The sequence below is a fragment of the Rhinopithecus roxellana genome, chromosome 2, assembly GCF_007565055.1.
Source record: "Rhinopithecus roxellana isolate Shanxi Qingling chromosome 2, ASM756505v1, whole genome shotgun sequence".
Classification (NCBI taxonomy): domain Eukaryota; kingdom Metazoa; phylum Chordata; class Mammalia; order Primates; family Cercopithecidae; genus Rhinopithecus; species Rhinopithecus roxellana.
The window spans coordinates 129,942,721-129,965,982 of record NC_044550.1 but is presented as its reverse complement, the minus strand read 5'-3'; the positions used below and the strand labels follow the sequence as shown (position 1 = coordinate 129,965,982).

The 23,262-nt window shown below is 49.0% G+C and overlaps 1 protein-coding gene across 2 annotated transcripts in view; it reads right to left on the bottom strand.

The window, feature by feature from the left end:
• Nucleotides 1–22,766, bottom strand: part of RNF4 (ring finger protein 4) — a 45,801-nt gene extending 23,035 nt beyond the window's left edge. Inside the window, exons 1-2 of one of the 2 annotated variants that reach the window (XM_010384370.2) lie at nucleotides 22,640–22,766; nucleotides 1,487–1,646 (exon numbers count right to left, since the gene is read on the bottom strand). In XM_010384370.2, coding sequence (XP_010382672.1) covers nucleotides 1,487–1,495 — 9 coding nt within the window. In that variant the 5' untranslated portion in view covers nucleotides 1,496–1,646; nucleotides 22,640–22,766. Of the gene's footprint in view, nucleotides 1–1,486; nucleotides 1,647–2,077; nucleotides 2,170–22,639 lie in introns of those variants that run through there. The other variant, XM_030919811.1, reaches the window with a different exon arrangement.
• Between the last annotated feature and the right edge of the window lie 496 nt (nucleotides 22,767–23,262).

The following is a 23,262-nucleotide window of genomic DNA, read 5'->3' as shown; positions in this document are numbered from 1 at the left end:
CACCCTGGCCAACAAGGTGAAATCCCGTCTCTACTAAAAATATAAAATCAGCTGGGCATGGTGGTAGGTGCCTGTAATCCCAGCTACTCAGGAGGCTGAGGCAGGAGACTTGCTTGAACCCGGCAGGCAGAGGTTGCAGCGAGCCGAGACAGTGCCACTGTACTCCAACCTGGGCGACAGAGAGAGACTCCATCTCAACAAACAAACAAAAATAGCCTGGACAACATGGCAAAAACTGTCTCTATTAAAAATACAGAAATCAGCTGGGCGGGGAGGTGCACGCCTGTGATCCCAGCTATGTGGACGGTTGAGGCACAAGAATCACTTGAACCCAGAAGGTGAAGGTTGCAGTGAGCCAAGACCGGGCCACTGCACTCCAGGCTGGGTGACAGGGCAAGACCCTGTTTCAGAAAATAAACAAAAGCTCTAAACAGTCATTATTATTATTATTATTATTTTTTGAGACGGAGTCTTGCTCTGCCGCCCAGGCTGGAGTGCAGTGGCCGGATCTCAGCTCACTGCAAGCTCCGCCTCCCAGGTTTACGCCATTCTCCTGCCTCAGCCTCCCGAGTAGCTGGGACTACAGGCGCCCGCCTCGTCGCCTGGCTATATTTTTTTTGTATTTTTTAGTAGAGACGGGGTTTCACCGTATTAGCCAGGATGGTCTCGATCTCCTGACCTCGTGATCCGCCCGTCTCGGCCTCCCAAAGTGCTGGGATTACAGGCTTGAGCCACCGCGCCCGGCCTAAATAGTCATTATAATGACAAATCAACTTTGGTCACAGAATATAAGAAACTTTCCACTATGGATCATTACTATCATGCTCACAATGAATGAACCAAGAACGTTACAGGGAAACAAAATAGAAGGAAAAATGGAAAACTGGGTGGAAATACTTTTATAGAGACAGGGTCTGACTCTGTCATCCAGCTGGAGTGCAGTGGTGTCATCATAGCTAGCCTTGAACTCTTGGGTTCAAGGAATCTTCCTGCCTCAGCCTCCCAAGTAGCTGGGACTACAGGTGCACCCCACCACGCCTGGCTCAATTTTGTTTGTTTGTTTGTAGAGATGGGGCCTGTGTTGCCCTGGCTGGTCCTAGGCTCAAGTGATCTTTCTACCTTAATCCCTCCCAAGTGTTGTGATTACAGGTGTGAGCCACCATGCCCAGTCTATAAATAATTCTAAAAAGCAAAAAGTTTTAGTATTTCTATGACACTGACAACTGCTGTGAAGGTCTGAGATGACCAAACCCTAAGTTATTCCTTCTTAGCCTTTTGTCTTCTGGGCACTGCCCTTTATGGCTGGAATTCAGTTCAGTGTCGATAAGTGAACTGATGTAACGACCAGAAAGATCCTACACACACTCCTTCAAGAAGTGGGGCTACTTTGAAGTGCCATTATGGAACTCACTTTCACTCATGTGCTATAAGGAAGAAGGTAGTTAATGAGCCCTAAAAAATCACAAATTCAAGAGATAAAACTTACTGTACTCATTGTGCTCTTTGGTGCCAACCTACAGAAAAGGACGTGATCTATACCAAGGTTTGCAGGGAAGACAAATGTTCTCAACCTTTCATGCCGTCTGGTTACTCATCTGGCTTGCAAAAGAATTTGGATCCGGACAGATTTCCAGTATTTTCAAGTCCTGAAAAACAAAGATACTGATTTGATAAATGCTGCCACTTACATCACTGAAACAAAGCTCAGCTCGATAATGTACTGGTCCTTTCTGTCCCTAGGTTCTTTGCTGAATGTTACGCAATGACATCCTTAATTCTATATTCATCTTAGGAAGCAAGCATTCTTGTTGCATATAGGACTTCCTGATCCCAAAGCCTGCAAGCGTAATTATTATGCTACCTACTTTCTGGCTCCTGCCATCTTGGCAAGGTACTGTGCTAACGCCTGGGAAGAGGTGCAAGTCAGGACTGCCACACACAACCACACCAACTCCTCAGTAACCGTAACCGGAAGGGAAGGGACAGAGCCTCTGAGGCCAGACAGAGCTCAGAGCCTCAGGCTCTTCCCACAATTTCACTGTTGCCGTCTAGAGTTGAGGAGACAAGAGCCACTCACTCTAAAGCACGGTGTGTGTCCAGCTGAGACTTCTGTCGCTGGGACCAGGTGAACGGTGAACCAGGAGACTGTGGACTAGGCAGCCAAGTAGAAGCTCTGCGTAAAGGCAGAGAAATCACCAGATGCAGAGGTTGACAGGCCCTTGGATTTCACTGAGAAGTGAGGCTGAACACGGCAAACTCAGTGTCAGCAATGCAGTGGGTAATGGAGCCACAAGCCCTGAGCACAGGACAAGGCTGAGGGACTAAGAGACAGCCAAAGCAAGGACAAGACCCTTGTGGTCACCCACTGCTGGGTGCTAGCGGCTTAGATTAGGAGAGTGCTTCTCAAGCAGGAGCCTATATCAGGCTCCCCCACAGAGGGCTTGTTAAGCCCAGGCTGCTAGGCCCTCCAATTTACATGTCTTAACAAGTTCCCAGGTGCTGCTGTTCCAGAGACCACACCATGGTACATACTGAAGTAGCATAATGGGATGGAGTTGCAAAGCAGACACAGGTGAAAGGGATCCAGGTGGCGGAAACAACAGGAACGCTCTTCATATCCACCCTCTGTGCATCCCCAGTGCTGCTGCAGTGTCATCCTTCTCTGCACCATTACCATGCCTGCTCATGCTGGGTCTCCTGTCCCTGGGTGCCCATCTACCCTACTGCCAGGCCATCTTTCCAAAACATTTGCCACAGCAACTTTCCCTGGCTCCTTATCAAGACCTAACTCCTAAGCATGGTGTGTGGAGCCAGGCTGGCACTGCAATTAGGGCGTATCTCTTGAGCCAGGCAACTGGGATTGAAATCCAAGCACCGGCTGGGTGCGGTGGCTCACACCTGTAATCCCAGCACTCTGGGAGGCCAAGGCGGGTGGATTACCCGAGGCCAGGAGTTTGAGACTAGCCTGGCCAACATGGTGAAACCCCATCTCTACTAAAAAATACAAAAAATTAGCCTAGAGTGGTGGTGGATGCCTCTAATTCCAGCTACTCTTGAATTAGGCAGAAGAATCTCTTGAACCCGGGAGGTGGAGGAGCTGAGATCATAGCATTACACTCCAGCCTGGGCAACGAGAGCGAAACTCCAAACTCCATCTAAAAAAAATCCAGGTACCTGAACCCCAACCTGTGACCTTGGGGCATGGTACTGAACTTCTCTGTGCCCCATTTCTTGTCTATAGAACAGAACTGCACCTACCTCAATGGTGTGTGAGGATTCCAGAAGTTATTAGAAGAGAGTGTTGGGAGCAGTGCAGACACACTGTAAAGGCTCAGGGTCTGTGGGTTGACACATACCCATCAACATACTCAGCCCCACAGCACAGGCTGGTAGTCTCTCCAAATCCACCTTCCCAGTGCCCAGCTCCAACCTTCTGCTCAAGCCCTAAAACGCTGTGTGATATCACATCCCACTGTTTTGTTTTGTTTGAGACGGAGTCTCACTCTGTTGCCCAGGCTGGAGTGACTGCAGTGGTGCAATCTTGGCTCACTGCAACCTCCACCTCCCAGGTTCAAGCGATTCTCCTGCCTCAGCCTCCCAGATAGATGGGATTACAGGCGTGTGCCACCACACCCAGCTAATTTTTCTACTTTTAGTAGAGATGGGGTTTCACCAGGTTGGTCAGGCTGGTCTCAAACTTCTGACCTCAGGTGATCCACCTGCTTCAGCTTCCCAAAGCGCTGGGATTACAGGCATGGGCCACCACGCCCGACCTCCCACCCAGTTTTAAGAAGGGGCTGCATACCTCCCTGCCTCATTCATAGTGGGGATGTAGAAATGCAGAGTGAATGGAGACCTTAGGGGTCATGGGAAAGTAGCCCTCACCAACTACAAAGGGTTCTGGATCATGTAGGTGAGAGTCCAATGGAATAAGAAAACTAACAACAGCTGAGATGTGCCTTCTATGCATCTGCACAAGGCACTGTGCTTCCTAAATACTACCACATGTGTTCCTCGTATCACCCAGTAAGGAAATAGGCACTGTTATGGTCCCCATTTACACATGAAGCAGCTAAGGATTAAAGTTAAGTAATTTGCCCAAAGTCGTCCACATCTAGTAAACAGAGCCTAGACTTAAACCAGGGCAGTCTGACACCAAAACCCGCACCCTCAAATAGGTATGTTAGTGCCAGAATCAAATACATCAATTCTAGAAACTAGCTGGCACACTGATGGTGATTTTTCAGATATCTCAAATTTAGTGTGTTCCAAAAGGACCTCATGCCTCCTCCTTCCGCCAACATACACTCCATTTCAGGAAAGGGCCCCACCATCCTCCAGCCTCTTGTCCAGGATGCTCTCACTTACACAAATGCTACGAGGACAGGGCTCTATTTACTTTGTACCTAGCTAAGACCTTACACAAAGCGGATGCTCACATTTATTGAAGGAATAAATGAGGGTAAGAGTGGGGTGCTGATGGCACCCCCGCCACTAAGAAAAGAGGAGCTGAAGTAGAGAAGTGGTCATTCCTGACTGGGGATGGTCAAGACAGCCAGATGCTAGGGATTCCTAAAGTTCCAAGGTGAAAGGAGAAACAACTCATGACAAGGTTATCTAGCTTCTTACCCTGCAAGAGTGATATCACAAAACCCAATGAGGGAAGGGAGAATAGAAACAGTAGCTGAGCGTAGTTTTAGAAAAGTGGGGTGTGAGATACCCAGGGAGAAAGGGCCAAAGGTAGTCAGAAACTCAAGAGTGAGAACTGGGATGGACATAGAGATTTCAGAATCTGTGAAAACTTGGGGAGGCAGGTAGATAGAATCTGTAAAAGAGAATTTAAAAGAAACAAAGCTAGGAGAACCTGGAGCTGTCACTTAGACAAAACCTCCTTCTTCAAGGAGGAAGAAGCAGTGAACAGCTGCAATGCACAGGCTGGGGAACCAGAAGGCAGCCAGTGAGCTCAGATACGGAAGTGGGACACTGGTGACCTAATCAAGTGGAAGCAGCAGCAAAGGAGTTGCAGTCCCAGCCTAACTGCACTGAGGATCAAGCTGGGCTGTCTAGAGGAAGCGGCACTGAATGGAGCCTATAAAGTGACAGGAGGTGTTAGTCAAGAAACAATGTATGTGGGTGGGGTGGGCAGAAGGGAAGAGGGATGTCCCAGACAAGCACTGTGTGGAGGCGGGGAGAGAACTGAGGACAACAAAGGTGCCGAAGAGAACAGATGGGAGACTGAACAAGTCAGACTGTAGACCAAGGAGGAGATTCAGGGTAGACCAGGCGTGAAGAAATCCGTGAGGCTCAGGGGTAGTGACAGAGTATAGGACAGAGTATAGGACAGAGAGGTGGCTGACAGGGTGGAAGTTGGGAGGGCTTCGGGGCTTTCTTCATTCTCATAGATTTATTATTTAAGGTCTACGTAATTATTCTCTTATTCTTAGAGGATCCCCCCACATAAAGCTATTATAAGTACTTCAGATATTGACCCCCCCACTCTAGCAGGAGTGTGACATTTAATTATGTATATTTATGGTATATATGTATATGATGTGCAGATGTTCCTTGACTTACAATGAGGCTAACTCCCAATAAATCTTAAGTTGAAAAATCCTAAATAAAACACTGTAAGTCAGCCGGGCGCAGTGGCTCATGCCTTATAATCCCAGTACTTTGGGAGGCCGAGGCGGGCGGATCACAAGGTCAGGAGATAGAGACCATCCTGGCCAACACGGTGAAACCAGGTCTCTACTAAAAATACAAAAAATTAGCCGGGCGTGGTGGCAGGCACCTGTAGTCCCAGCTACTCGGGAGGCTGAGGCAGGAGAATGGCGTGAACCTGGGAGGCGGAGACTGCAGTGAGCTGAGATGGCGCCACTGCACTCCAGCCTGGGTGAGAGTGCGAGACTCTGTCTCAAAACAAAACAAAAAACAAAAAAACCCCACTGTAGGTCAGAGACTGTGTATTCATATGTGCATGTGTCTCTATCATATATAAAAGAGCCTGCTAATTGACAGAGACAGACTGTCAGGCGGGCAGGAAACAGGAAGAGGGTTAGACTGGAACCAAATTCTATGACCGTATCTCATTATCACTGTATTCTTATGAGCAAAGAGTGAGTCAGCAGAAAAGGGGCAGTGGGGAGCACACCAGAACCAGAATGATGCTGTAACTCTGCAGCCAGTCCATGGGGAGATGCTCTAACGAGAAGCTCTTCTGTTTAGCCCAGCCCTACATCAGGTACACAGAACCCTCAAATCCTGCCTGGGAGGCAGGGTCTGATACAATTACCCACTGAAAATAAGAGAACTGGGCCGGGCATGGTGGTTCACGCCTGTAATCCCAGCACTTCGGGAGGCCAAAATGGGCGGATCACCTGAGGTCAGGAGTTCAAGACCAGCCTGACCAATATGGGGAAACCTACTCCCTACCAAAAACACAAAAATTAGGTGGGTGTGGTGGTGGGCGCCTGTAATCCCAGCTACTCGGGAGGCCGAGGCAGGAGAATCGCTTGAGCCCAGGAGGCGGAGGTTACAGTGAGCTGAGATCGCGCCATTGCATCCAGCCTGGGCGACGAGTGAAACTCAGTCTCAAATTAAACAAATAAATAAAAACACATAATTTTTTTTTTTTTTGAGACAGTCTTGTTCTGTCACCCAGGCTAGAGTGCAGTGGTGTGATCTTGGCTGACTGCAGCCTCTACCTCTCAGGTTCAAGCAATTCTCGTGCCTCAGCCTCCCAACTAGCTGGGATTACAGGAACCCACCACCATGCCCAGCTAATTTTTATATTTTTAGTAGAGATGGGGTTTTGCCATGTTGGCCAGGATGGTCTCCAACTCCTGACCTCAAGTGATCCGCCCACCTGGACTTCCCAAAGTGCTGGGATTATAGGAGTGAGCCACTGCACCTGGTCACAAACACCTCTTAAACGGAACGTTGATACCCTCAGTCATATCAATAACCACACCTTAATACTCAAAAGAAACACAAGCCTCTTGCTCATTATACAAATGAGGGTATGTGGTAAGTGGTCAGCAATGATGTGGCTGGCCAATAAGCCCTACAGCCTTGGACAAATACTTGCCCTCTGTGCCTCAGTGTCCTCATCTTTAACTGAGTAGAACACCTCATCTCTGTGGAACCAGCGGCCGCTGAATGAAACACCCAGTATGGTTCCTAGCACCCAGAAGGCAACTCTATCAGCTAATTCGCGAACTATTCGCAGGTGCCCAGTCTGGGTACGGCACTGCTCCAGGGGCTAGGAACGGAATGGGAAACAGCAACAAAAAGCCACCCAAGGAGCATATATCCTAGCTGGACAGATGATCGGCGTATTAAGTAATAAACAGATCAGTATCCGTATCAGAAGGGCTGAAGAAAATGTCTCTTCTTACAGGTATGAGTGCTATTCAATAAAGGCACAACAAACCTTCACCCCAGGAGGAACTGGAACCAATGTTTCCGGCTCTTAGCAAGGGCTTTATTCATTTCCAGAAGAGACTTGGCAGGATGTAGCTAACCACAACGGCTTAAGACTTAGAGGAGGACTCAGAGGAGGTTGAAGAAAGCCGGCACAGAGCCAACGACAGGCAGTTCTCACCCAGAGTTATTTATTCCTAAGGCTCAGGGGCCTCGAACATTGGCCTCCCCTGAAGGTTTGCAGGGACAAGAGGAATGAATTTGATCAAAGCAGAAAGCAGCAGACTATGCTCAGAGAGGCAACGAGGCAGGTTCAGATGCTAAGTAACCAGGTCTTCCATAAAATTATCTTATGGCCCTGATTAAGCTGCCACCAGCCATCAGGCTACCACCAAAATCCCCAGGGTCCTGCAAGGAGCAAAGGGCTTTCACATCTTTCAGCCAAGATGGCCTAGGCTTTGGCGCCTCATGCAAAAACAACGTAATTTCTGGAGGCCAGGAGAAAGGGTAAGATCATGAAGGAAATCTAAGGATCCACTCCTTCAGAGGCCGATGGGCAGGTGTACTTCAGATGCTAGAGGCCGTCAACATCCTCGACACTTCCCCAGGGCCCACAGTCAGCACAGGAGGCAGGCTTGCCAAGCTACCTGGCGTAAATGGCCACTGAGTACAGAGCCTGCCAGAGAAGACCATCTAGCAGCTTAGCTGCCTCTACTCTCCAGAATCCAGGGTTGGTTGGGCTATAGAGATGGTTGTGAGACGCTCACAAATCTGATTATTTGACCCATACCAGGTGGGAGTAGCTGAGCAGTGCCCCACAATGGGAATTCTCTTAAGGGCACACCAGAGGCGGCCTCCTCTCAAACAGCCCTGTCTCCGGCTCCAGGCTCCTCACACAGACATGTTCTTCCATCCTTAGTCAGATGCATCTGTGGGCTAAGGAGCAATACAAGCTGTCACCAAAGGGCTAGCCAAACCCAGCTCTTTAGGGGCCTGCATCTTGGTGGAGAAATCCAGCATCCAGAAGCCCTAATCTAGACCCTCTTCAACGCTCAACACTTTACCTAGAAGGTAAACTAACAAGTCAGTGTCCCAGTCTGGGCAACAAGGGGAAACCCCATCTCTACAAAAAAATACAAAAACTTAGCCGAGCACAGTGGTGTGCGACTCTAGTCCCAGCTACTTGGGAGGCTGAGGTGGGAGGCTCACTTGAGAGTGGGAGGTTGAAGCTGCAGTGAGCCATGACCGTGCCACTGCACTCCTGCCTTGGTGAGAGTGAGACCCTGTCTTAAAAATGACAAAAACGGCCGGGCACGGTGGCTCAAGCCTGTAATCCCAGCACTTTGGGAGGCCAAGGCGGGCGGATCACGAGTTCAGGAGATCGAGACCATCCTGGCTAGCACGGTGAAACCCCGTCTCTACTAAAAATACAAAAAACTAGCCAGCTGAGGTGGCAGGCGCCTGTAGTCCCAGCTACTCGGGAGGCTGAGGCAGGAGAATGGCGTAAACCCAGGAGGTGGAGCTTGCAGTGAGCCGAGATCGCGCCACTGCACTCTAGCCTGGGTGACAGAGCAAGACTCCGTCCCACCCCCCCCAAAAAAAAAAAGACAAAAACGCCGGACGCGGTGGCTCACGCCTGTAATCCCAGCACTTTGGGAGGCCAAGGCGGGCGGATCACGAGGTCAGGAGATCGAAACCATCCTGGCTAACACAGTGAAACCCCGTCTCTACTAAAAATACAAAAAAATAGCCGGGTGAGGTGGCGGGCGCCTGTAGTCCCAGCTACTTGGAAGGCTGAGGCAGGAGAATGGCGTGAACCCGGGAGGCGGAGCTTGCAGTGAGCCGAGATCGCGCCACTGCACTCCAGCCTGGGCGACAGAGCGAGACTCCACCTCAAAAAAAAAAAAAAAAAAAAATAGCCGGGCGTGGTGGCGGGAGCCTGTAGTTCCAGCTACTCGGGAGGCTGAGGCAGGAGAACGGCGTGAACATGGGAGGCGGAGCTTGCAGTGTACCGAGACTGTGCCACTGCACTCCAGTCTGGGCAACAGAGCAAGACTCTGTCTCCAAAAAATAAAAATAAAAACAAAACAAAAACACACATGCAAGTCAAAAAATCACTGGCTCCTAGTGAAGATAAACAGGCACACGCAACAGGAACGCTCTGAAGGTGACAGAAGGCAGAAGGGAGGAGGAGGAGGAGGAGGTTCAAGGAAGTTAAAAGCGCCACAAGGTAATGCAAAGAATCACCAGGCTCCAAAATATCCAAGAATATTGCAAGTGCTCCCAAATAATCACAAGCATTGCCTACAGAACATAGGCCAAAGTCTTCATATCACATAGCCAACCTCCCCCGCAACTCGTCCTCACTTTTCTGGGTTCATTTGCAGTTACAGACATGTGTTCTTTAAAAAAAAAAATAAATAAATAAAGCATCTTGCTATGCAAAAACCCACCATTTGTGAGGAAAAATGGAATTAGGGGCACAACACTAAAAAATTTTGTCAGTGACCCACATACACAAAACAATCTAGTGAAAATGGTAGTAAAGTTCTACACATGTTAAATGGTTAAGAAATACAAGTAACTGTGATACTTTACCTTGAAAAAGGCCCGAGGCTTGCTCTGTGGAAGTGGGCCTCAGACGGTTTACAGCTTGTGAGTTATTGAGAAGTGGAGACAAAGAGAGTGAGTGCTGTAACATCAGATGTACACAAATGTGGCTGACATACAAGTCAACTGAGGTGACTGATCTATGTTGAAGGTGTGTATATTACATGGCTTGGTTCAGCTGGCCTCAACTTTTCACAATCACCTAACATTTCTCACAGATGACACTGTGTACAGCAAACTCTCAAGTGGTTCTCTAATACAGCAGCCTCACTGGAACAAACTCATGTTTCCAAACAAACACTTCAAGCAGAACTGTACTTTACTCCAGGTATCCTGGAAGTCAGTTCAAAGTACCTGACTTTGGAACTCAAAGAAGGTCTGAAGTTGGCCAGGTTGGTCCCACCACTCCCACCCCGCTTTGGGGGAATTTCTGCTCATTCTTCAAGGCCTACCTCAAAGGTTGCTTCAATTTCTCTCACTCCTCCCAGTTCTGACTTAACCATTTCTTCTATACTCCCTTAAGACAAGAAACATAACTTATCAAATACTTATCAAGGTGTCCCCACCCATTAGTACAGCACTTGGCCCAAACATGTAAGTAAGATTTTCTTTTTCCCCACTGAAATTGTCAAGGTCTGGGTTCACGCCTGTAATCCCAGCACTTTGGGAGGCTGAGGTGGGCAGATCACCTGAGGTTGGGAGTTTGAGACCAACCTGGCAAACATGGTGAAACCCCAACTCTACTAAAAAAAAACAAAAATTAGCCAGGCATGGTGACGGGCATCTGTAATCCCTGCTACTCAGGAGGCTGAGGCAGGAGAACCCCTTGAACTCGGGAGGCAGAGGTTGCAGTGAGCCGAGATTGCACCATTGCACTCCAGCCTGGGTGACAGAGTGAGACTCTGTCTCAAAATAAAAAAAAAAGAATGAAATTAGCAAACTCTAGGGCCAGGAATGGAGGCTCATGCCTGTAATCCCAGCACTTTGGGAGGCCGAGGCAGGACTTGAGCCCAGAACTCCTGGGCTCAAAAAAAAAAAAAAAAAAAAAAAAAAAAAACAACCTAGCAGGGTGCGGTGGCATGCGCCTGTAGTCCCAGTTACTCAGGAGGCTAAGATAGGAGGATCGCTTGTGCCCAGGGAGGTCGAGGCTAAAGTGAGTTATGACTGTGCTACTGCACTCCAGCCTGGGCAAGACCCTGTCATTCTGAACACCAACCCCCAGCAAAAGTTATCAAGCTGATCACATGCTTGAAAGAGATGGCAGATACCTTGAATACATGGCAGAGTGTTTTTGAAAAAGAAAAAAAATAATTTCAGAGATGGGGGAAATGAAGCCTTTACATTGCAAGTCACAATTAGGAAACAAACGGAGCCTTGAAAGCAGGACTGGAGCCAGTGCAGCGGTGTGCACCTGTATTAGTCCGTTTTCACACTGCTGATAAAGACATACTTGAGACTGGTCAACTTACAAAAGAGGTTTAATGAACTTAACAGTTCCACGTGGCTGGGGAAGCCTCACAATCATGGTGGAAGGCAGGAGGAGCAAGTCCCATCTTACGTGGATGGTAGCAAGCAAAAAGCTTGTGCAGGGAAACTCCCCCTTACAAAACTATCAGATCTCGTGAGACTTACTCACCACCACTAGAACAACATGGAAAAGACCTGCCCCCACGATTCAATTATCTCCCACCAGGTCCCTCCCACATGTGGAAATTCAAGATGAGATCTGGGTGGGGACACAGCCAAACCATAACATTCCACCCCTGGCCCCTCCCAAATCTCATGTCCTCACATTTCAAAACCAATCATGCCTTTCCAAAGTCCCAAGGTCTTAACTCATTTCAACATTAACTCAAAAGTCCAAAGTCTCATCTGAGACAAGGCAAGTCCCTTCCACCGATGAGCCTGTAAATCAAAAGCAATTTAGTTACTTCTTAGATACAACGGGGGTGCAGGCACTGGGTAATTCCAAATGGGAGAAATTGGCCCAAACAAAGAGGCTACAGGCCCCATGCAAGTCCGAAATCCAGCAGAGCAGTCCAAATCTCAAAGCTCCAAAATAATCTCCTTTGACTCCATGTCTCACAACCAGTCATGCTGATCCAAGAGGTGAGTTCCCAAGGTCTTCAGCAGCTCCACCCCTGTGGCTTTGCAGGGTACAGCCTCCCTCCCGGCTGTTTTCATGGGGTGGTGTTGAGTGTCTGCAGCTTTTCCAGGTGCATAGTGCAAGCTGTCAGTGGATCTATCATTCTGGGGTCTGGAGGACAGTGGCTCTCTTCCCACAGTTCAAACAGGTGGTGCTCCAGTAGGGACTCTGCTTGGGGGCTCTGACCTCACATTTCCCTGCTGCACTGCCCTAGCAGAGGTTCTCCATGAGTGCCCTACCCCTGCAGCAAACTTCTGCATGGGCATCCAGGTGTTTCCATGCATCCTCTGAAATCTAGGTGGAGGTTCCCTAACCCTGATTCTTGACTTCGGTGCACTCGCAGGCTCAACACCATGTGGAAGCTGCCAAGGTTTGGGGCCTGTACCCTCTGAAGCCACGGCCTGAGTTCTACTCTATGATGGCCCCTTTCAGCCACAGCTGGGGCAGCTGGAATGCAGGACATTAGGTCACTAAGCTGCACACAGCAGAGGAACCCTAGGCCCAGCCCAGGAAACCATATTTTCCTCCTGGGCATCTGGGCCCATGATAGGAGGGGCTGCCATGAAGACCTCTGACATGCCCTGGCAACACTTTCCCCCACTGTCTTGGGGATTAACATTTGGCTCCTTGTTACTTATGCAAATCTCTGCAGCTGGCTTTAATTTCTCCTCAGAAAATGGAATTTTATTTTCTAGCACATTGTCAGGCTGCAAATTTTCCAAACTTTTATGCTCTGCTTCCCTTATAAAACTGATTGCCGGCCGGGCGCGGTGGCTCAAGCCTGTAATCCCAGCACTTTGGGAGGCCGAGACGGGTGGATCACGAGGTCAGGAGATCGAGACCTTCCTGGCTAACACGGTGAAACCCCGTCTCTACTAAAAATACAAAAACTAGCCGGGCGAGGTGGCGGGCGCCTGTAGTCCCAGCTACTCGGGAGGCTGAGGCAGGAGAATGGCGTAAACCCGGGAGGCGGAGCTTGCAGTGAGCCAAGATCTGGCCACTGCACTCCAGTCCGGGCGACAGAGCGAGACTCCGCCTCAAAAAAAAAAAAAAAAAAAAAAAAACTGATTGCTTTTAACAGTAGTCATCTCTTGAATGCTTTGCTGCTTAGAAATTTATTCTACCAGATACCCTACATCATCTCTCCCAAGTTCAAAGTTCCACAAATCTCTAGGGCAGGGGCAAAATGCTGCTAGTCTCTTTGCTGAAACATAACAAGAGTCACCCTTGCTCCAGTTCCCAACAAGTTCCTCATCTCCATCTGAGACCAGCTCAGACTGGATTTCATTGTCCATATCCTTACCAACATTTTGGTCAAAGCCATTCAACAAGTTTCTAGCGAGTTCCAAACTGTCCCACATTTTCCTGTCTTCTTCTGAGCCCTCCAAACTGTTCCAACCCCTGCCCGATACCCAGTTCCAAAGCTGTTTCCACATTTTCGGGTATCTTTTCAGCAGCATCACACTCTACTGGTACCAAGTTACTATATGCTAGTCCGTTTTCACAATGCTAATAAAGACATACCTGAGACTGGGCAATTTACAAAAGCAAGAGGTCTATAAAAGCCAGTTCCAAATGGCCGGGGAGGCCTCACAATCATGGCGGAAGGCAAGGAGGAGCAAGTCATGTCTTACATGGATGGCAGCAGGCAAAGAGAGCTTGTGTAGGGAAACTGCATCAGATCTCTTTTTCTTTTTTTTTGAGACGAAGTCTTACTCTGTTGTCCAAGCTGGAGTGCAGTGGCGCGATCTTGCTCACTGTAACCTCCACCTCCTGGGTTCAAGCGATTCTCCTGCCTCAGCCTCCCAAATAGCTGGGACTACAGGCATGCACCACCATGTCCAGCTAATTTTTGTATTTTTAGTAGAGACAGGGTTTCACTCGTCTTGAATTCCTAACCTCGTGATCCGCCCGCCTTGGCCTCCCAAAGTGCTGGGATTACAGGCATGAGCCACCGCACACAGGCTAGAGCATCAGATCTCTTGAGATTTACTCACCATCATGAGAACAGCATGGGAAAGACCTGCCCCCAAGATTCAGTCGCCTCCCATGGGTCCCTCCCACAACACGTGGGAATTCAATATGAGATTTGGGTGGGGACACAGCCAAACCACATCAGCACCTGTATCCCCAGCTACTTAGGAGACTGAGACAAGAGGATCACTTTAGCTTAAAAGTTTGAGGCTGTAGGCTGGGCACAGTGGCTCATGCTTATAATCCCAGCACTTTGGGAGGCTGAGGTGGGCATATCACCTGAAGTCAGGAGTTCAAGACCAGGTGGGCCAACATAGTGAAACCCTGTCTCTACTAAAAATACAAAAATGAGCCAGGTGTGGTGGTGCCCACTTGTAATTGCAGCTACTCGGGAGGTTGAGACAGGCAAATCACTTGAACCCAGGAGGTGGAGGTTGAAGTGAGTTGAGACTGTGCCACTGCACCACTCCAGCCTGGGTGACAGAGCAAGATTCTGTCTTAAAAAGAAAAAAAAAGCAAGTTTTAGGCTGTACTGTGCTATATAACTGCACCTGCAAATGGCCACTGCACTCCTGCCTGGGAAACACAGGAAGACAACCTTCTTTAAAAAAAAAAAAAAAGAAGAAAAGGGCCGGATGTGGTGGCTCACACCTGTGATTCCAGCACTTTGGGAGGCCGAGGTGGGTGGATCATAAGGTCAGGAGTTCAAGACCAGGCTGGCCAACATGGTGAAACCCTGTCTCTACTAAAAATACAAAAAAATTAGCCAGGCGTGGTGGTGCATGCCTGTAATCCCAGCTATTTGGGAGGCTGAGGCAGGAGAATTGCTTGAACCTGCGAGGTGGAGGTTGCAGTGCTGAGATCGTGCCACTGCACTCCAGCCTGGGTGACAGAGTGAGACTGTCTCAAAAACAAAAACAAAAACCAAACCAAACAAAAAAACACAGATGATCGTGATAGGAGAATAGGAGAGAACATTTCTACCTGAGGCATTTTCAACTTTTGAACTTGCAAGAGTAGGAGGCCAGAACCAACACTGGAAGACATCAAGAAGGTACTTAGAAAGGAAGCAAATTTTAGTGCAGGTAACACAGAATTCTGCCATATTTAGCAGCAGAATTTAGCAGTAGTTTGGCTAAAGTAAGAGGTGAGGTGCAGCAGATAGGGAAATGCCTAGGCCCCAGGACAACTTCCCCTAGCTGGTGAGAGGAGAAAACTTAGGAACAATAAATTTGAGGAATACAATACAGTCACTGAGAATCAATAACGTTTCTTGAGGGTATTTATCAGACTCCTCTGGGATGAAAGCAAAAATAAAGATACTATTAAGTTTTGTTTTTACTATTTGAAGTTTCTAGAAACATTGGCCATGTGCTTTCCCACCACACAAAAAAAGCACATGACATAACAAAGCCTAACAAAAGAACAAAGGTAGGAGTCAGGGGTTAAGTTGCAAGCTCTGCTTACTAACTGTGTGACCTTGGGCAAGTGACCCTGATCTCCCTGTGCCTCAGGAAGAGTAAAATGGGGCTAACTACAACAACTACCTTATAGGGTGGTTCTATAAGATAGTGAGAAGTAGGGAATCACTCAACCATAGATATTAATCATGAATCAGGAGTCTGAGACCAGCCTGGGCAATATGGCAAGACTCAGTCTACAAAAATTTGTTAAAAATTAGCCAGGTGTGGGCCAGGCGAGGTGGCTTACGAGGTCAGGAGATCGAGACCATCCTGGCTAACATAGTGAAACCTCGTCTCTCCTAAAAATACAAAAAATTAGCCGGGCATGGTGGCAGGTGCCTGTAGTCCCAGCTACTCGGGAGGCTGAGGCAGGAGAATGGTGTGAACCCGGGAGGCGGAGCTTGCAGTGAGCCGAGATCCTGCCACTGCACTCCAACCTGGGCGACAGAGCGAGTCTCTGTCTCAAAAAATAAATTAGCCAGGTGTAGTGGCATGCACCTGTAGTCCCAGCTACTTGGGAGGCTGAGGCGAGTTACGATTGCACCAATGCACTCCAACTGGGTCAACAGGGAGAGATTCTCTTAAAAAATAAATCAAAAACGCTAATGATCATTTGAGTCTTCATAAAGTTGTAATCTTTTTGCTGGTGAAGGGTCTTGCCCTGATGATGGCTGCTGACGGATCAGGGCGGTGGCTGATGAAGGTTGGGGCAGCTCAGGGCGGTGGCTGACAAAGGTTGGGGCAGCTGTGACAACTTCCTTTTCTTGTTTTTTGAGATGGAGTTTTGCTCTTGTTGCCCAGGCTGGAGTGCAATGGTGCGATCTTGGCTCACCGCAACCTCTGCCTCCCTGGTTCAAGCAATTCTCCTGCCTCAGCCTCCCGAGTAGCTGGGATTACAGGCACGCGCCACCAAGCCCAGCTAATTTTTTTGTACTTTTAGTCGAGATGGGGTTTCTCCATGTTAGCCAGGCTGGTTTGGAACTCCCAACCTCAGGTGATCCGCCTGCCTCGGCCTCCTAAAGTGCTGGGATTACAGGCGTGAGCCACTGTACTGGGTCAATTGTGACAATTTCTTAAAATGAAGTTTGCTGCATCAGTTGTCTCTTCCTTTCATGAAAGATTTCTCTGTAGCATGCAATGCTGTGTGATAGTATTTCACCCACAATGGAACTTCTTTCAAAATTGGAGTCGATTCTCTCAAACCCTGCCACTGCTTTATCAACTAAGTTTATAAAATATTCTAAATTCTTTGTTATAATTTCAGCAATGTTCACTGTACCTTCAGCAGTGAATTCCACCTCAAGAGACCACTTTCTCTGCCTGTCCACAGGAAGCAACTCTTGATCTGCTCAAGTTTTATTATAAAATTGCAGCAATTCAATCACATCTTCAGCTTCTGCTTTTTTTTCATTTTTTTTTTTTGAGACGGAGTCTCGTTCTGTCAACCAGGCTGGATGGAGTAGCAACGGCATGATTTCGGCTCGCTGCAACCTCCACCTCCTGGGTTCAAGCGATTCTACCGTCTTGCCCGGCTCTTTTATTTTTTTGAGACAGAGTCTCACTCTGTTGTTCACGCTGGAGTGCAGTGGCCCGATCTTGGCTCACTGCAACCTCTACTTCCTGGGTCCAAGCAATTCTCCTGCCTCAGCCTCTGAAGTAGCTGGGATTACTACGCAGTAATAATCCTACCACCACACCCAGCTAATTTTTGTATTTTTAGTAGAGACAAAGTTTCACCATGTTGGCCAGGCTGGTCTGGAACTCCTGACCTCAAGTGATCTCAAGTCTGCCTCGGCCTCCCAAAGTGCTGGGATTACAGGCATGAGCCACCAGGACCAGCCTTCAGGCTCTACTTCTAATTCTAGTTCTCTTGCTATTTCTACCACATCTACAATTACTTTTTCCACTGAAGTCTAGAACCCCTCAAAGTCATCCATGAGGGTCAGAATCAAGTTCTTGTTGTGTTAATCGATTTTTTTTTTTTGAGACACAGTCTCTCTGTTTCCAAGACTGGAGTGCAGTGGCGCCATCTCGGCTCACTGCAAGCTCCGCCTCCCGGGTTTACGCCATTCTCCTGCCTCAGCCTCCGGAGTAGCTGGGACTACAGGTGCCCGCCACCTCGCCTGGCTAGATTTTTGTATTTTTTAGTAGAGACGGGGTTTCACTGTGTTAGCCAGGATGGTCTCGATCTCCTGATCTCGTGATCCGCCCGTCTCGGCCTCCCAAAGTGCTGGGATTACAGGCTTGAGCCACCGCGCCCAGCCTTTTCTCTTTTTTTTAAAGACAGAATCTCACTGTCGCCCAGGCTGTAGTGCAGAGGCGCAATCTCAGCTCACTGCAGCCTCTACCTCCTGAGCCCAAGCGATTCTCCTACCTCAGGCTCCCAAGTAGCTGGGACTACAGGAGTGTGCCACCATACCTGGCTAATTTTTGTATTTTCTTGGTGGAGATGGGGTTTCACCATGTTGGGAAGGCTGGTCTCGAACTCCTGACCTCAGTGATCTGCCCACCCCAGCCTCCCAAAGTGCTGGGATTACAGGCGTGAGCCACTGTGACCTACTGATGTTGATATTTTGACCTCCCATGAATTACAAATATATATATATATATATATATATATGTTTCTTTTCTTTTTTGAGATGAAGTCTCGCTCTGTTGCCCAGGCTGGAGTGCAATGGTGCGATTTCGGCTCACTGCAAGCTCCTCTTTCCGGGTTCACACCATTCTCCTGCCTCAGCCTCCCGAGAAACTGGGACTACAGGTTCCCACTGACACGCCCGGCTAATTGTTTGTATTTTTTTTTTTTTTTTTGAGACGGTGTCTCGCTCTGTCGCCCGGGCTGGAGTGCAGTGGCCGGATCTCAGCTCACTGCAAGCTCCGCCTCCCGGATTCAAGCCATTCTCCTGCCTCAGCCTCCCGAGTAGCTGGGACTACAGGCGCCCGCCACCTCGCCCAGCTAGTTTTTTGTATTTTTTAGTAGAGACGGGGTTTCACCATGTTAGCCAGGATGGTCTCGATCTCCTGATCTCGTGATCCGCCCGTCTCGGCCTCCCAAAGTGCTGGGATTACAGGCTTGAGCCACCGCGCCCAGCCAATTTTTTGTATTTTTAGTAGAGATGGGGTTTCACCGTGTTAGCCAGGATGGTCTCGATCTCCTGACCCTGTGATCCACCACATCTGGTGACAAATATTCTTAATGGTATCTAGAATAGTGTATCCTTTCAGGAGGTTTTTAATTTACATTGTTGAGACTCATCAGAGGAATCACAATCTATGTAGCTGTAGCCTTACAAAACGCATTTCTTTCCCCCCGTCCTGCCCCCCCCCTTTTTTTAAAGAAATTGGCAGTGGAGGGGGTGGTCTCACTATGCTGCCCAGGCTGGTCTCTTAACTCCTGAGCTCAAGCGATCCACCTGCTTTGGCCTCCCAAAGCGTTGCGAGTACAGGCATGAGCCAACGTGCTCAGCCCCAAAATGCATTTCTTTTTTTTTTTTTTTTGAGACGGAGTCTCGCTCTGTCGCCCAGGCTGGAGTGCAGTGGCCAGATCTTGGCTCACTGCAAGCTCCGCCTCCCGGGTTTACGCCATTCTCCTGCCTCAGCCTCCCGAGTAGCTGGGACTACCGGCGCCCGCCACCTCGCCCGGCTAGTTTTTAGTATTTTTTAGTAGAGACAGGGTTTCACTGTGTTAGCCAGGATGGTCTCGATCTCCTGACCTCGTGATCTGCCCGTCTCGGCCTCCCAAAGTGCTGGGATTACAGGCTTGAGCCACCGCGCCCGGCCCCAAAATGCATTTCTTAAGTAAGATTTGAGAGTTGAAATTACTCTTTGATCCATGGGCTGCAGAACAGATGTTAACATTAATCTCATTCATCTCCATGAGACTTCTTTGGTGACTAAACACATTCTCAGTGAGCAGTAATATTTTGAAAGAAATCTTTTTTTTCTGAGCTGTAGATCTCAATACTGGGCTTAAAATATTCAGTAAAACATACTGTAAACAGATATGCTACTATACAGGCTTTCTTGTTTCACTGATCAGCACACAGCACACAGCACACTGATCAGCACACAGCACACAGCTTCTGCATAATTCTTAAGGGCCCTAGGATTTTCAGAATGGTAAATGAGCACTGGTTACAATTTAGTCAAGGGCCACATTAGCCCCTAACAAGAGAATCAGCCTGTCCTTTGAAGCCAGGCATTGACCTTTCTCTGGCTATGAAAGTCCTAGATAGTATTTTTTTTCCATATAAGGCTGTTTCATTTACATTGAAAGTCTGTTGTTCAGTGTGGCCACCTTCATGAATTATTTTAGCTATATATTCTGCATAACTTGCTGCAGCTTCTACATCAATGCTTACTGCCTCAACCTTACACTTTCACATTACAGAGGCGGCTTCTTTCCTTAAACCTCATGAACCAACCTCCCCCAGTTTCAAACTTTTCTTCTGCAGCTTCCTCATCTTTCTCACTCTTCACAGAACTGAAGAGAGTTAGGGCTTTGCTCTGGATTAGGCTTTCGCTTAAGGGAATGTCACGGATGGTTTGATCTTCTATCCAGACCACTAAAACTTTCTCCCTATCAGCAATAAGGCTGTTTGGCTAATCATTCATGTGTTCACTGGGGTAGCATTTTAATTTCAAGAACTCTTCCTCTGCTTTCACTACTTGGCCAACTCTCGTTCGGCACAAGAGGCCTAGCTTTTGGCCTATCTCAACTTTTGATATGCCTTTCTCACTAAGGTTGATCATTTCTTAACTTGAAAGAGAGATTCAACTGACTGCTCCTTTTGTCTGGACACTGTAGGGTCACTGACTGGCCTAATTTCAATATTGTGTCTCAAGGAATAGAGAGGCCTGAGAAGAGAGACTGGGAACTGCCAATCAGTGGAACTGTTAGTACACACCCAACTTTTATCAATTAAGTTCACCATCTTATATTAGTGTTATTCATGGTAACCCAAAACACTGACCACAGCTCACCATAACAGATGCAGTAATGAAAAGGTTTGGGGCTGGGCATGGTGGTTCATGCCTGTAATCCCAACACTTTGGAAGGCCAAGGCAGGCGGATCACTTGAGGTCAGGAGTTCGAGATCAGCCTGGCCAACATGGTGAAACCCCGTTTCCACTAAAAATACAAAAATTAGCTGGGTGTGGTAGTACAGTGCCTGTAATTCCAGCTACTCCAGAGGCTGAGGCAGGAGAATCACTTGAGCCCAGGTGGCAGAGGTTACAGTGAGGCTGAGAACACCCCATTGCACTCCATCCTGGGTGACTGAGATTCCATCTCAAAAAAAAAAAAAAAAAAAAAAAGAGTTTGAAATATTGTGAATTACCAAAACTTGACACAAGAGACTCGAAGTGAGCACATGCTGTTGGAAAAATGGCTGGCACTTACAGACTTGCTCAACGAATACTTGCTATAAACCTTCACCTTGCAAAAAAGGCAGTATTTGCAAAGCACAATAAAATGAGGTCTCTCTTATTCCCTCCATCCTCACCCAGCTACAGGAAGGCCAGCACCACGACTGTTTACTGCTGTAGTACAAGCGGGAAGTTTGGCATACAGAACACCTCAAAAATATGCTACTTCGATCTTGAGGAGAGTGAAATATCTTACTCATTTTATGTACAAAGCACAGACGTGCATATATTCTATAAAAAGAAATAGTTTACGTATGGCATTAAGATTTCATGAAGATTTGAAAAACAATGTTTACAAAAGATCCTTACAAAGGTAGTAATTTAAGATCAATAAACGACGTATTAAAGTAAGATTTTTGGAAGCTCAAATTCAGGCAATACAAAAGCCAGCAATACAGCTTGCTACTCAAATGTCCCTATTTCACCTCAAACTCACAGTAAAACTGAACCCAATGTATCCTTGTCCATTAACAAGTAAAACACCAAGAAAGTAACAAAATATTCCCTTCAATGTCTCTTTTTACTGTCAGCGGTCCCAAAACTCCTGCTCACCGAATTCAAAAGCCTAATCCTGCAGTTAGGACTTAACCTCATCTGCTGCCAAATAGCCGGCTTTGTGACCTTGGGCAGACCACCTCACTTTTCTGGACCTCAGTCTCCCCAACCACTTGGACAGTCTAAGCCAGGTTCCAGAGCTGAGACCCTAAGTCTGGCTCAAGAACTTGGTGCAGAAACAGAACGAAGGCTATTAAGACTGTGAACGTCTATGGGAACCGACAAGTGAAAGACAAAAGCTGAAATCCCGACCCAAACTGCTTGCCCAAGCTCTATCCTTTTCCCTGTTTCCTCGATGCCTCAAAGGGAAAAGCAGTGTTTACTAGCAACTCTGTTTCGGGTCCTGAGAATCTTCATACACCAGTCTACAGGCGCGCCAGAGGGTGAAGGGCCCGAGCGGTGCAGGGCTGGGCCGCAAGCCTCACAGTCACACGTTCCACCAACCATCACCCGGGGCCCGGAAGCGCGCCCGGAAGTCGAGGCCCTACTAAGTTTTAGACTGCGACCTCGGCGCCCCGCACGGTCAGCCCCGCACCCGTACTCAGATTCTCCCGACCTACAAAAGGCCCCGCCACGCGGCCCGGGCACCCGGGCAAACTCGCAGGCCCCACGATAGCGGGGCGGCGGCGCGAACACACAAAGGAGACGTCGTCAGCGGGGAACAAAAACCCTGCCCAGGTCTCCCCACCAACAGCACACCCTGCCCGACTCTCCGAGTGACCTTGGGGGCGTTCCTGCCCCTCCCAGAGCCTCAGTTTCCCTTCCTAGGCTATGGACTAAGCCCCATGGCCGTGGCCCGCCAGGGTGAGCCGAGACCCAGACGCAGGCCTCTTAACTTCTGTTGCCCGCGCCAAGCCGGGGTAGGTGCGCCCGCGCGGAAGGCGGCGCAAGCGGCCAGAGCTGGCTCGAGGTCCCGGGCTGCGGAGTCTCGGCCGGGTGGAGCCGCGCAGGCCAAGGCCTCTGTAGGCCGCGAAGCCGCCTAAACCTCGCATTTTGCACAGGCCCTGACTTGCCGCTGCTTTCCCGCAAAGCCCAGCCTAACCTGGAGCTAGTTGGGTCCGCAGGCGCCGCCGCCGTCGCACTCGAGAGAAGCTCCTTCTCCGGCCGCCCAGGAGAGAGCCCCTCGAGAAAGATGCCGCTGTCTCAACAGCAACCCACTTCCGCTTCGGAGGCCTCGACTCCGCCCCCCGTCGTGTCCCCATTGGCCGCCCGCCTACCCTACTTCCGCGGTTGGCCGGGTAAGGACAAATTTTTAAATCCTATTGGATAAGAAAACCATCTGTTACCACTTTAAAGCGCGCCTCTTTCCGCCCCCGCCCACAATCGAGCGCCCTAATTCGCACCTTCCGGCAAGAGACGGCGCGGGCGCGGCCCCGCCCGCAAGGCCTTGAGGGAGTCGCGGTCTGAGGGCCGACCCGGCTCATGTACCCGGCTGCGACTGGCTGCGACTGACTGCGCCAACGCCGCCAGGGACTGCCCGCCGACTGCCTCCGGAGCCGAGCGGGCCCCAAACCTTCCCATTCCTAGTTTTCGAACCGCACATCAGCTGCCGTGCCCCTGGCTCGACGCAGCTGGCCGGAGGCGCGGAGCTGGTAGTTCGTCCCACCAGCCGTTCCGCGCCCCTCTCCTGGCTCTTGTTTCCCCGCCTCTTAACGATGCCTTTGT